General features: G+C 51.1%; 5 protein-coding genes across 5 annotated transcripts; 4 read left to right on the forward strand and 1 right to left on the reverse strand.

Moving 5' to 3' along the window:
* Positions 1–711: 711 nt before the first annotated feature.
* PtrM4_052160 (LysP, Amino acid transporter) lies at positions 712–2,169 on the forward strand (the record flags this gene model as incomplete). The annotated part of the gene is made up of 1 exon (XM_001936974.2): positions 712–2,169. The coding sequence occupies one exon, from the start codon at positions 712–714 to the stop codon at positions 2,167–2,169; it is 1,458 nt and encodes a 485-aa protein (XP_001937009.2).
* Positions 2,170–2,864: 695 nt separating this feature from the next.
* PtrM4_052170 (uncharacterized protein) lies at positions 2,865–3,017 on the forward strand (the record flags this gene model as incomplete). Its single annotated transcript, XM_066104948.1, has 1 exon — positions 2,865–3,017. The coding sequence occupies one exon, from the start codon at positions 2,865–2,867 to the stop codon at positions 3,015–3,017; it is 153 nt and encodes a 50-aa protein (XP_065959512.1).
* A 3,535-nt stretch (positions 3,018–6,552) lies between these two features.
* Positions 6,553–6,954, forward strand: PtrM4_052180 (uncharacterized protein; the record flags this gene model as incomplete). Its single annotated transcript, XM_001936977.1, has 1 exon — positions 6,553–6,954. One exon carries the CDS (start codon positions 6,553–6,555, stop codon positions 6,952–6,954), a length of 402 nt encoding a protein of 133 aa, XP_001937012.1.
* Positions 6,955–7,528: 574 nt separating this feature from the next.
* On the forward strand, positions 7,529–7,879 carry PtrM4_052190 (uncharacterized protein; the record flags this gene model as incomplete). The annotated part of the gene is made up of 1 exon (XM_066104949.1): positions 7,529–7,879. The coding sequence occupies one exon, from the start codon at positions 7,529–7,531 to the stop codon at positions 7,877–7,879; it is 351 nt and encodes a 116-aa protein (XP_065959513.1).
* Positions 7,880–9,900: 2,021 nt separating this feature from the next.
* Positions 9,901–13,888, reverse strand: PtrM4_052200 (Sterol-sensing multi-domain protein; the record flags this gene model as incomplete). Its single annotated transcript, XM_001936978.2, has 2 exons — positions 9,901–10,110; positions 10,268–13,888. The coding sequence occupies 2 exons, from the start codon at positions 13,886–13,888 to the stop codon at positions 9,901–9,903; spliced, it is 3,831 nt and encodes a 1,276-aa protein (XP_001937013.2).
* Positions 13,889–14,454: the final 566 nt, after the last annotated feature.

Raw genomic sequence — 14,454 nt, forward strand, 5'->3', positions numbered from 1 at the left:
ATTATCTTAGTAAGATATGAGGACGTCAACGTTGACGTTGTCGTCTGCCTTAGTAAGAAGCTTGTTAGGCCCCACCGTACGTACTGAGAGATGGAGAAATCCACACTCTAGATTTCCAACTCATGACACGCATTTGTGAACATGACGAAAATTTCCATCAAAAACTTTCACATATACCCACCGTCGGCGTCAAGACAAAGATCATCGCAGGGTCTCGCAATGACGCCATCTTCACAACTCAAGCCTCGATGTTGGCGGGGTCCACCGAGTGGATACGAGCGCTAAGCCATGTCAAGCACATGCCAAGCCAGTCGCCCCACCAGCGTTCAGAGGGAACCTGTCGTCCCGCCCTCTAACCTCCCCACCCCGCCCAATCTGCAGCCAGCAAAATGGCGTGCTACCGGGCCCAAAGCGCGAAAAAGCGCAATGATCGCTGCCATGCACGCGAACGGGTGGCGCATGTTACATAGTTATGGTAAGGTTGCTTCTAGGCTTTTGGCTTGTAAAAGCTTCTTGAAGCCTGCTTGCTTGTGTCGTTTACACAACCTCCTACCTCCTCCTTCTCCTACCTGAACCATGGCCACCGCTCTGGATGCCGAAAAAGGGACCCACGATATTGCGGCGTCGTCGCCAGATTCCCTGGATCGACACACGTCACATGTCATCAACGAAGACCGGTTACGACGCTCCCTCAGCGCACGCCAGGTGCAGATGATTGCCATCGGTGGTACCATAGGAACAGGCCTCTTCCTCGGTACTGGAAAAGCTCTTGCAACTGGCGGACCTGCGTCGCTGATCATCTGTTATGCGATTGTCGGATTCATCGTTTTTTGCACCATGCTGTCTCTCGGTGAGATGGCTGCTTTTGTGCCAGTGGCAGGGTCTTTCTGCACTTTCGCCGGTCGCTACGTGGATGATGCGTTTGGGTTTGCGCTGACGTGGAATTACTGGTTCAACGATGCTGTGAGCACAGCGGCGGATCTGGTGGCGTTGCAGTTGTTAATCCGGTATTGGAGTGATGATGTGCCGTGGTATGCGGTTGGTATTGCGGTGTGGGTACTAATTGTATTGGCCAACATCATCAACGTAAAGGCTTATGGCGAGTTGGAGTATTGGCTGAGTTTGCTGAAGGTGGTGACGATTGTCATCTTTATCCTGCTCAGCATCGCGGTCAACGCTGGGGGAAATACTGGGTACGGGTATATCGGTGGGAAATACTGGACCATTGGGGATGCGCCGTTTGTGGGTGGTATTGGAGGTTTTGCGTCGGTTTTCGTCACGGCTTCGTTTGCGTACGGCGGCACGGAATCGATTGCTATCACGGCGGGAGAAACGCGCGATCCGGCGCGTGTGCTTCCCCGTGTGGTCAAGAATGTGTTTTGGCGCATTTTGCTCTTTTACATCCTCTCGGCGATGATGATTGGATTCAACATTCCCTACAACTACCCTGGACTTAGCACGAAATCGAGCCGGACATCGCCGTTCACTATCGCATTCCAAATGGCAGGTTCGAAAGCGGCAGGATCTTTCGTCAATGCAGTCGTCCTGACCAGCGTCATTTCTGCTGGCAACCACGCCCTATACGCTGGATCGCGACTACTCTACACACTCGGCGCAAATGGCCATGCTCCCAAGGTTTTTACAAAGTTGACACGCTACCAAGTCCCATGGGTTTCCGTCATGACGACAAGTGTGGTCTCCATCATCCTCTTTTCCTTATCTTTCGCGGGTTCTGGCCAAGTCTGGACATGGCTGCAAAACATCGTTGGTGTCTCAAACCAACTCAGCTGGATATGCATCGGTATCTCCTCCCTCCGATTCCGCGCAGGACTTAAAGCACAAGGCAAAGAGCACCTTCTTCCCTTCCGCAACTGGATGTACCCCTGGGGTCCGTACATTTGCATCTTTCTTAACATTTTCATCGTCCTGGTGCAAGGCTGGACAGCATTTAGTCCCAAGTTTGCGGCCGTGGACTTTGTCAGCTTTTACCTGGAACTACCAGTCTTCCTCTTGATGATTGTTGTGTGGAAGGTTTTGAAGAAGACGACGTTCAGAAAGGCAAGCGAGATGGATCTTGAGACGGATGTGTATACAAAAGAAGATATGGAGCCTGTAGAGAAGGGCTGGAAAGGGATTGGCAAGAGAGTTGGGACATGGTTTTGCTTTTAATCGCAGGAAAGAGATAGTACCTGTTGCGAGTAATGATATACGCCTTCCACCATGACTGTCGCCCATTCTTCGCCCCGAAATTCGCGCACTCGGTCTTTGAGACTGGACTTGATGATACAAACTAGATCAGCGGTTCGCACAGCCATCGTCTATCCTATCGAGATATCGTAAGGTGACACACAGCATTGACAACGCATCAGCACTGAGCATAGCCGAGACGGCAAGATCCAGTAGTCTACCATGGCGATCGTACCGTTACAACTGTACAACAATGTTGATACAAGTCCCATGTATCACAGTCATTTTACTGAGACAGGAGCCCTTACTGGTCGGCGCCAACCAAACCATATACGGCCAGCCCCGCACCCCATCCGGCCAGTATGAATCTCTGTCACATGTTGATTGTGGCTTGTCAGGTTACGCTCCGCATATTGCCTAGACTCCAATCAACCGCCACCCTCGATATTGACTAGGATCTCGAAATATTCGAGGCGTACCTGTCCTGTACTGAGACGTTATCTTGGGGGGGAGGGAGGGGGATAGATTTTACATGAATCGACTCTAGGACTGATAATTATGGGAAGCGATGGGGGATTGGTTATGTTGCTTCGTTTCTTGCTCCTTTTCCCCGTGTTCTCCTTCTTGTTTGTATGTATGTACGGTACTGCAGGGTGGATTAATCGCTAGGTCTTACCATGTGCTACACGATCTTTTTACATTTTGCTAGTATTAGCCTTGCGGCTGGTGGGTTGATACATGTCCCTTTGTCGTTGACGACACCTCCTGCAATACTTCGGAGGCAAGACTCTGCCTCGTATGCCGCATCGGATTTCATTACGGTTGGGTAACTTGTGATTGGGACTTTGGATGATGCCACTGCTGTGTACGTACATTTCTGGAAGTGGACGTGTGTGAAAAGTGACTAGTAGTGATATAGGGGCAACGTCAAGCTTCTGGAAAGCAGACAGCTATCTATCTACTTCAGATAACTATTGGCAGAAATGCCCATTGTCGACGGCGTTTCAAACAAATGGTGAGCACAACTGCTGCGCTTACTACCACGTGATGCTCGGCTTGGACGAGTTGTTCAGGAACCACTGTATACGGCCCCGGTGGGAAGAGTAGTACATGGTCAGCTTGCACTGGTTCTTTACCAGCCACCTTCATGTTGCTGACTTGTCGCCATAGCGATGGTTCCTACGGCTCATGTGATTCCGATATAAAACTCGAATCTCTCAGTGCCTAATCAGCTCAACACGCATCTACTGCGACTGAACAGGCCGACATGACGCTCTAAAAATAAGTGTCTACGAGGTCTTACCCGCAAGCGGTACGCCAATACTCTCACTGGAACCATCACAAACCACCTTACTAACAACACTCAGCAACCTCAACCCCCGACGCATCAACCGTCCTCTCACCTTCAATCTCCCCTTCAAACAACACCCCGAACCCCCTCGTGAACCCCCTCACCACACCTACCTCCTCACCGCTCCCACCCTCCGCCATCGACGCCGCCGCTACTAGTTCCAAACTCCTTAACAACAACACCGCGTAATCGCCGATAGCATCGTCGGCGGCCTTGCCGTCATCGCGATCGCTTGTGTGGCCATCCTGTACATCCTCAATCGGTCGAAACGCCACAACGTATCGTTATACAGCAACCCCGAAGACGCCGCGAATCCGTACGATGAAAGACCTGAGATGACAGGGGATGGGTACCAGGAGGCGCCGACATATACCGCGGATGCGACGAAGTATAGGCATGCGTTTGATGAGGGAGAGATGGATGCCCTGGGGGATACAGTGGAGGTTGGAAGGACGGAGGGACGTCGGTGAGAATGGGTTGTGGAGACGGGGATGAGTGCTGTACTCAGGTCCGCCAGACCCCCCCTTCTGTTACCGCTATATGAAACTTGACTTAATTCGTTCTTAGAGGATGACATTCGGATTTTTTTTGGTTTTGCAGAGTGGAATTGCGCCGCCCTTCCCCTGATCAATTCGAAATCTCACGCCAAATAAGCAAAAACACTCACTCCCTCACTGTCTCCTACTGGTGACTCAACGCGCCAATGTCGAATTACTAAATGCCTCACTTATCCTTCTAGACGCCTCCAAGTTCCATTCGCATTGTCAGAAACTCAATTTGCAGGTAGCCTGCAGATCATCGCAATATCCGACTCGGCCCCCAGCCTCTCACCGCTAGCCCCAAAACGCGGCGGCAGTGGCAGTGCAGCGATCTGGGGGGCCACGCGCGCGCCCAAGCTTATGCTTATGCTTACATAACACACCCCCAACATCGTCACCGACCACACCCTCCCTTTTCCACCCATCCAGCATCCCCAGAAACCAATGCATATGTCAGCCTCTATGCATATATTTTGCGACCCCATAACACTCTCAGCCAGTCTTGCCACCCGCCGGTGCTGAGAAGGTGGGTAAGACTTCGCAAGGCATCCAGCGCGTGTACGCAAGGCGCAGTGCGGAAACGAGCGGAACGGAACGCCTAACCAGACGACATGGGGTTTTTCACCGTTGCGCGGTCTTGGCAGAGCCGAGTTGACCGGTACTTGCGCGTGAGATGCGTTTAGTGCTTTGTATGGTGGGTTATTGGGAATTGGGCATCTGGCACTGCCCACTTAGGCATGCGCGTGTGCGTGGATCGGCAGCGTAGGGGGGTTATGGCTAGGGTTGCACATACTCCCTCGATCGAATCTCGCTTGTGATATCTAGGCTTCTAGAAACCTTTTCTTTCTTCCCTTTCTTTAAGACTTTTACTTCCTCTTTTACCATCTATTTCCTTGACTCACCTAGGCTAGGATGGCGGCGGCGTGGTCGATATCGCGTCGCATAGTCTTTACGATATGCGTTTTGTTACTGCTGACGTCGTTGGTGACATTGGGTCTCGCGGGCCATGCGAAATGGTCGTTGGAGAGGTATCTTCCCGGTCTCGAGTGGTATATTTGGAAAGGGAGTGATGGGGTGTATGATGAGCAGCGGATGAGACAGCAGTGGGTTACTTGGGAGTACAATGAGTTCACTGAGAGGCTTGCGGTAGTGAGGGCTATGTTGGGGGTTGTTGCTGGTGCGGTGGGAGTGTGGGGTTTCTGGTATGGAGAGATGGCTGTGGGTGTGAGGGTAAGTTCAGCGATGGTGCGGTTGTTTGAATCGGTGTGTGCGGTGGGCTGGTATACGTGAAGCTAACGGGATTGTGCTGTGTAGGATGCCGGCTCTAGAGCGAAATCGAGTCATAAAGTCGCCCTTGTCTTTTCGGTACTTTCGGTCCTTGGTACTCTTACGTCAGCCATATTGTCCTATATCTTACAACACTACATCTTGAAAAATTGTCAACGACCGGAGACTCTTGACACGTATAACACGCGCTTCACGTGTACGCGTGAAGTTGCGGCATGTACAGTTATATCAGCCATCACGCCTGAAAACCCGGGCGAAAGAGGAAGGGCTTGCACTGAGCTTGTATGTGTACCTTTTCTCATAGCTCCTCATTATGACTGACGGATTGCAGGCAACGGTACGATGGTTGGCAGCTCCAATGATGGTATTTGGAGTAGTGTTGGTGGCATGGTGTGCGATCCAAGTACGTGCTGCGAAGCGGCGGGCAGCGGCGGAGAGATGTGCTGAGGGGAGAGTTGCTGCGCTTGAGAAGGCGGACTGAGAGCTGTACAGGAGCCACCAGCGCACTATCACAAATACGCATGCCTGCCGATAAGTACCCAGGTAATTAGAAATTCTAATTCGAAAGTTTGTATTGATCGCCACAAGAACATCAATTTGGGAGTTCCAATCCTTCACTAAACACGACACCGATTCAATTGAAGGCTAACGATTGGATCGGCGCGGCCAGCTTCCATAGACTATTACAACTCGTATTCCTGTCGTTTCCGGAAGATTCTGCCATCGTTTGTTCTACAGTAGTATTTGGCTTCTACAACCAACTTTCAACATCACCCATTCATATCGCAAACCCGGTCTTAAGAACGACCGAGATCGTCGCATACAGCGAACATGAACTCCCGAGCGGATCGACTCTCAGGCCTCCATGCCTCCATGCAACTCCTAGACTCCAGTCTACACAGCCTCACCAAATGCATCAGTCATTGAGACGATTTGAGGCTATGGTGTGGGTTGCGGAGATGAAGAGGCCGCTGTAGGTAAAGAGCGGTAGTGGTGGTGAGACACGTTAAGATGTTCTGCCGTTTGCCATATTCTTGGCCTACACGCATTGTCTTGGAAATGCGAGACTTGTATGCGTCAAACAGGCTGTCTCGGTGCAACTGCGACATAACAAATCACTCTTAACGAATACATATATAAGTTCACTTCCCAACCTAATGCCCCCAAATCCCTCATCACACATCCACCATGACAAACACTACCTACAGCACGCTCTACCCAGAAATCTCCTCTCTCATCCCTAGACTCCGCAACGCCATCAATACATTCGACTTCATCTCCCATCAACCAGAAACCTTTCGGCAGCAGCTGGCGCTCGCTGTGCAAGGCTATCGTACATTAGAGATACAAAACGAGCTCGGTGTACACATTCTCAACGTGTTAAACCGAGACGACTGGCCAGGGCGATTGTGGCTAGACATTCTTTCCGATGCTATCGGCGAGATTGATAGGGGTTGCAGTCTCTTGATCAAGGCTGGATTCAGGTGGGGAGAGGGAAAAAGGACACCGAAATTTGATGAGGCGGCGACGATTGTGAGGGGGCTGTTGGAGAGGGAAGAGAAGGAAGAGGCGCTGCGGGGAAAGAAGTGAAGAGGGGATGGTTGGATGGTTGGGGGTCAAGATGGCGGTCTTCGAAGTCAGAAATTGGATAGTCAGGATGAAGTTGGGAGTCGCTGTAATCGTTCGGGTGCGGTAGTTTGGGGGCTTATTGGGAAAATATCTAGGTACTAATGTTTTCATATAGAATTGTTGTGAGAGCATAGTCATGTTTTTTTGTAGTCGGGTATATGCTGAGGAACAAATTTGGCACAGATCGGATGACTCATGGATTGTTAGTTTGCTACCTCACATCGCACATGTCATCAAGCAAATAGTTTATGGTCACTTGACAACCCCCATTTACCACATGATATCGAAAGCGTGTTAGTAACAAACCCGTTCTAGCATAGTGAGAAGCGGTATATATAGATCTATTTCACCCATAGGATAACTGTTTCCCCATTCTCTTCATCTTGTGGACAAAACGCAATCCCAATATGACGAGAATTTTTTTCCGTGAACTTATGAGCTTTACTACAAATTACGCGCATGCAGGGAGAAGTTCGAAACTGCTATTAAGACATACGACAAGTTCTCGCCGCAGATACACAGGATAGTCGATGAAATGGACGCGATGAAGAAGGGACTGGCAAAATGTATCGCTTCTAAATTGGATCGAATATTCGCAACTGAAGGGACTGAAATCCGGGAAATTCCAAGCACTCTACTCTGGACTGAGGTAAAGATATGGTCCAAATGTCTGAGTCCCTTGATAGCCTCTGCAGATGCCGACGATATCGTGCATTCTGAAACACTATATGAGGAAGAGGTTGAAAGCGCTAGAACATATGTTCGAAGACTACGAGATGACATAACGCTTTTGGAGTTCGCGGCAGATCGGAATCCCGAAGAAAAATTCAGGATTGCTACTCTTCTAGGTTACTTAGGAAGCGAGACGACAGTGGCGCAACAGTAACGCGCTATCGAAGATCTTCCAAACAGAGGGTTTCTAGACCGCCAACAAAGAGAGGACATGTACCATAGGAAATTGACAGAGAATTGATTTTCCTAGAATGAAACAAAATACGTTCCACATTAAGTGAGTGCCCAGTAGAAATTTAGGCACAAGAAGCTTGAGATATATCGCATTGCTTCTCCACAAATCAAACATGCCCACTTCCCCGTCTCCTACCTATGAATCGACTAAGAGTAGTACTACTTAAATTAATTATAGTATTTGTATGCATCCTAGCGAACTGCCTCTTCTACGACTCCACGTGTGCTGCGCCGGTCTGTTTATACAGTACGAATCAGACTAGCTCCACACTCTCAACTACGCTCCACTCCCTCTTCCTCCACCATCTCGCATCCCAATTCATCCTAAACGCCCGACCCATTGCGAGACTAACCAACAACTCCAATAGAACAGCAACTCCCAACCCCACCAATCTCTCACAGCGAGCAAGAGACATCACCTTATCGCCTACATCCATTTACAAATTACAGCTATTGTTGGTTGGCTTTGCACTAAGTGCGTAAAGGGAAATAACGATAACTAGTAATGCATTCTGTTCGGGTGGTTGTTCTTATTTGTCTACGAACATAGCTGCTACGAAGGTATACCTAAGCTCTGCGCAAGGTGGGCCGAAGTCGGGCCGAAGTGTCCAGCAGCCGACGTCTCTACCGATACTCACGATCCGACAGCTATCGTATCCATTTCAGCACCGAATCCCTCCCAGCTGCACCAGTTTCCTGAAAAGAAATTTACTCCAGATAACCGGAAAGATGCTGCTGTTGTTAAAGAGCAAGATAAGCAGGGCAGTAGCAATAGTCGGCTTTCTTATCACTGTTGACGTATTGCTGGTAGTTCAAGGCTACAGCCGAGGCAAGTATTTTTGACACGCAGATGAAGGTGTTTTCCAGTCTGGATGGTTCGTTGTAGGGTCCTACATGCGAATGATTCTGCTGCTATATTATTATGGCTTAGGCTACCTGACAGTAGTCTAATATACTGGTGCAGACCCGTATCGCGCATTATGCCACTGATCTCCATTAGCTTCAACGCTACCCTGCGCGAGCTGCTGTTTAATCAACCATCTAACTGTCGCAATCATCGTGTTCATAAGTCGCCAGTTAGCATACTCAACGCATCGGCACCTGAATTCAAGCAGCGTCAGTCAATGCACCCTGCCAGTATAGGGCTAAGCACCTGTTAGGTGTGGTCTGTCGACTACAGTGGGCATTGTACAATGGTATATCGAGTATTTCATAACCCGGGGGTGCGTTTATGAAATGGAAATGGCGATTGGATAAAGATAGGATGGTTTAGTTATAAGATAATGAGGTCAAAAAACATGTTCAAAGTCTATAGAAAATGCTGGGTAGGCGATTACATGTAATCACATTTGTGTCCATCACATCATCCACGAATCATGTCGTCAGCATAGTCCAGCTTCTAAGCTTTGATATACGCATTGCGCAAGTCACGGTTGGGGAGAAAGGGTGGCTACGTATAGTATTATCATACAATAAAATCGTATTGTATGCGGCAAATGGTTTCTTTTGGTCCACCGAGGCGCTCAAACTACACTCAACTAACCTACCAACCAAGCAACTGATGATAGCAGACTACTCAGAAGAGGGTGGATCTGACAAAGGAGAGAAGCTAACAAACGAGCTCTCTGCCGGTCTATCATGCTCATCGTCATCCTCCCACCCTTCCTGCTCCTCCTGTACAACCGCAAGCGCATCAGTAAGTGCCTGCACATTGAAAGCACGAGGACGTCGAACATGAGCCGGTCTTGCCGGCACATCAAATCGCTCCTCCTCAACCTGCTCAATCCCACCTTCACACAAGCAATCACGTACCGCCACCGCCGCCCTACCAAAAGAAATCCATGTTTCCAACATCCAAATATAGATTAACGTAAGCTTCATGCTGAGCACCTCCGTAAACCTCTTCCACCGATTGGCGATGCTACGGTATGAAATAGACTCCTAGTCGTCGCTGTCGTATTCGTCGTCTTCGGCAAGCAACGCGGGGTACTGACGACGGCGGAGGTCTTGCTCCAGGCCGCCTTCAGATTCAGGGTCGACGTAGCCTTTACCGCCGATGAGTGAGAGGAGAACAGGGAGGAGAATGAGGGCATGGGTGGAGGCCCAGAGGACGAGAGCGACCCAGACGCGGAAGTAGTAGACTTCAAAGATCTAGAACGAAGGTTAGTGGATATGTAATACGATGATGTTGGAAGCAACTGGGCAACATAAGATACTTGACAGTGTGGGTAAGCAGTGTCTCGCGCATACGGTGGCCTGTATACACCAGTATGTCAAGTATTTCATGTCACCCGGAAGGTATACATACCTTGCTCCTAGTGAAAGCCAAGACACCCACACCTAGGATCTTCGTGATGGTGATACCGCTAACCACACTGCTCGCTACATTGACCATTGCAGTCCACGCACGGGCGTCACGGCCTCGGAACTTATGCCTTGGGGCTTTCTCCATGGTTGCACGGCTGGGGAAGGTGAAGGCACGGGCGATATGTGCTGTGAACTCGACACTAATGCCGACACATATGATGAGATTGACAAGTGACACGGCGTTAAGTGAGACACCCATCAAAGCCATGGAGCCGATGATAGCGGACACGGTCATACCGACGACGAGCGTTACGACTAGGCCGGTAATAATGGAGCCAAGCATGATGCTCGTGATGATGAATACGGCAGCCAGAGCTGAACCAATGAGTGCACCAGCGAGACGAACGATAGACGTGTACTGGTCGAAGAAGATGTAAAACTTGGAGTATGGGAATACCTCTGCCTCCACGTCGTTGGAGATCTCATTTGCAATACGACGCGCAGCAATGTACGCGGAGATGAAGTCCTGTTGGGACCGAAGAGGAGTGTGTGAAGTACGGAAGTGCGAAGCCGGGATTGTAAGGTGCTTTGCGTCGATAACGAGAGCGTCGGAGTAAGCAGCCTTTCCACCAAGAGGGCAATCTTCGGTAGTAGGCGCTTGGACCCACTTTTGCAGATAATGAATGAACTCCTCGCCTTCGGGCATTCCAGATAGAGTCATGTTCCAAGGAGGTTGACGATCCTGGAAGCATGGCTTGCCCTTGTCGTCGACACAGCACTTCTCGTTCTCAGGGTTCAACCACAGGAAGTAGTCGTCGAGCCAGTTCGCGGCCGATGCTGCAAGATGCGAAACTTCTGGGCGTTTCCGCTCCGCTTCGATAATGTTCGCAAGACTCTCACGGTCGCAAGTAGAGAAGCGTCCGCAAAGCTCCTTTTGCGGCTTTCGCTCGGTGACGTTGAGCTCCTTCGTAACGAAATAGACTGGTGGTCCGACATCGAGATACTCGTAAAGATCGTTGAAGTAATCAATGAGGTAAGAATCGCTAGGAATGGCAATGCGCTGATCCAGGCCAAGCTCGACGCTAGGATACAAGGCAACACCCGCTGTGAAGATACCGAAGAAGAGTGCAATGATGCCGACCTTGGTCTTCTTTCCAAGGATCGCTGGGGCATACGTCTTGCGAATGAACTTTTGTAGCGCACCCTCTTCGCCAGCACCGTAGCCCATACCTCCATTGAAGAAGCCAGCGTCAGCACGTCCGACAGTAACACAAGGGAAGCAGTCGGCGCGGTTCGTCTCGACGCGTTGCTGGTTGAGCGCAAGCACCGCGGTGAACATGGTAACTTGAAGGATCGCGTTGATGAAGACAGCACCGGCAGCATACGCGGCAAAGTTTCGAACAGCTGGCATTCCGACAGCACATCCAAGAGCGAACGCAGTGGTTTCAGTAAGCGCAGAGAGCAAGATTGAGGGACCCATGCGTCCAAGAGCACGCGATACACGCTCTGGGATGGTACCCTCTGGATGGCTGATGTTGATGCGTTCAAATTCGTGAACAATGAGAAAGATGTTGTCCACACCGACAGCCAGGACAAGGAAAGGAATGACTTCTGCTATGATGAGAGTGACCTTGATACCAGCTGCGGAGAACAATCCGACGGAGGCGGATACAGACATCAACACGATCAGGATACCGACTATACCCAACAAGAACTTGGACTGTACCAGAGCATTTGCCGGGTTGCGAAGAACAGACTGCACAGTAAGAGTCGTGGAACCGAGAGCCAACGAGGCATACAAGAACATGATGATGTAGCTGATGACCACAATCTTGGCATCCGTGTTGGTGCTCTTGTTGAGTTCTTGTTCAAGACTGACCTCGGTGTTGAAGCTCAACCGCAGGCCCTTTTGACGAGCCTCATCAGACACGAACCTCAAGTAGTTCTTCATCTCATTTTCAAAGTCCATGGCGCGATGTTCTTCCGGTGTGCCTTTGGGATGGTTCTGCACGACCCAGGTAACGACGAGGGCCTTGGCGTCCAAGACGGATTCGTTCACGCCTCCAAATAGAAGGTGTGGGTCGAGAGGCTGTTGGAAGGTAGGCAGGCATGAAGATGGGTTGTCGACGCATTGCAGCAAGTCGTCCTTCCAGCTTGTGGGCGAGACGTTGGCGAAGTCACCTTGGAAGTAGCCAGTTACTGATTGGACAACGCAGTCGTCTCCAACAGGCTTGAAGCAGACCTTGTCGAGTGTCACACCGTGTTGGGAAGATTTCAGGCGCTGGATTTGGTTCTCAACCCCAAACCACCAGTCTAAGGTTTCGTAGCTAAGAACGGGACCGGAACCTTCGGACGTGTCGTTGACGAGGAAAGCCTGCTCAGCGCGGAAGAAGGGACCGAATTTCTCATCGAAGAAAGCCTTCTCTTGGGCGGCAGCAGAGTCTGGCGAGACCCAAAGGTTGACGGGATCGGTCTCGATCTGGAAACGGAACCATCCCAGGCTCATCAAGCCGACGACAAGAATGCTGGTGACGATGGTGATGGCAGGGAAGCTAGCACAGACGTAACCAAGACGGCTGAACATCCGATCGCACCATGTGTTGAGGAAGTAGTGCTTGGTGGGACGGTCCATCATGCCAACGTTGTGGACAATATCGCCCTCATCCTCGTCATCGCTGGGGCTCGTGTCCTGCAAGAGGCGCATTCGTTCGCTCTTATGCCTGGAATGCTTCTGGTAGGCGATGTGCCCAGCGACGGCGGCGCATAGGAGGGCGAGGAAGCACGAATAGACGACAATGACAGCGAACGACAGGCACGGAAGCAGGCCAACCTGGCATTGCTTGTCTTCTTGGACCTCTGGTAGCTCTGTGCAGGATCCTCCGCAGTCGAGACATGCGCAGCGATACCGCTCGTCGTCGGTATCGCACGGGTAGGCGTGCTTGCTCATGGCGTCCATGCCTGGAAAGTCGACCTCATTCGGACGCGGGAAGTTGATCTGGAAGGGCGAGCCCAGGAACTTCTTGTCACCGAGGAACTTGAGGAACAGGGTGTAATTCTTTGCGCCGCCTCCGATGAAGTCCATGGCCTTGCCGTTTGTCGCGCCGAACTTGACGTCCTTGCAGCTATCGTAGAAGGTCGATCCATACTCATCTGCCACGAGGTTATCTAGCTCTGTCACTAGGTACTTATCTCCCTTGGGCTGGGTTTGTGTGACGTTGATGAAGGTGGACTGGTCCGGCGAGCAGGTGAAGGTGCAAAACAGGTTGTAGAAGTTCTCCTTGCAGGCCGGGCAGGCGTTGATGATGGGTGTGGCACGGTCGAGGTTCGTCTTCAGGGCGTCGAGCTGGTCCTCGTCGCAGCAGACATCCGTGTCGGACCACTGCGCGCCGCAGATATCGACCAGCTTCTTGCGCACGTCATCGGCTGGTGTTGTGGCCGGACCGTTGTCGGGGCAAGGCAGCTCTGATCCGAAGAAGCTCTGCTTGCCACACTGTCCTCGGATCGCGCACCTTCCCTTCTCGTGCCTGACCGTCAGATCTGGTCCAGCCACAACCGCCGTTGCGAGGGTGGAGACCAGACCCAGTGTCATGGCCTTCCACCCTCGCTGGCGTTGTTGCACCATGTTAACGGCTTGCGCCTAAGCGCGTTTTCTGGCCTTTTGGCCTTGAACAGGTCTCTACAAAGTAATGATTAGTGGCTGTTCGGTATCGCAGTCAGGTCAGGTCAGGTCAGAGGCAAGTCGTCGAGGTTCGGGCGTAGAGTCGATAGCGGTGCGGGCCGAGGTGGCGGATGAAGCTGTCGATAGCTGTGTCGGCGGTAACTGGGAGACGCGGGAGCCTGGAGCTACAAACAAGTGCGCTAGCGAAAGGATAACTAAGCAATAGCAAACGGATGCAGCGCGAAAACTGATGGGGAGTGGGGATTAAGCGCGCTGGTGAATTGTGAGTGCAAGTGTTTGTCTTAGTCTTAGTGAGGCGCGAGCGCGAGGCAGTTATCGGCATTAGGTACAGACGTCACTACCCCAGACGCTTGTACGCTGACGGAAGGCGCGACAGCAACGGCCCAGGCACCAGAAGCAACAACCCCTGCCATCTGCTTCAGCCACCGCCCACCCATCGTCGACCGATCATGCAGTACCAGGCACGAACAAGCAACAACAACCATTATGCGAGCCATCTACAAACCTTA

Source organism: Pyrenophora tritici-repentis, chromosome 10, assembly GCF_003171515.1.
Source record: "Pyrenophora tritici-repentis strain M4 chromosome 10, whole genome shotgun sequence".
Taxonomy (NCBI): domain Eukaryota; kingdom Fungi; phylum Ascomycota; class Dothideomycetes; order Pleosporales; family Pleosporaceae; genus Pyrenophora; species Pyrenophora tritici-repentis.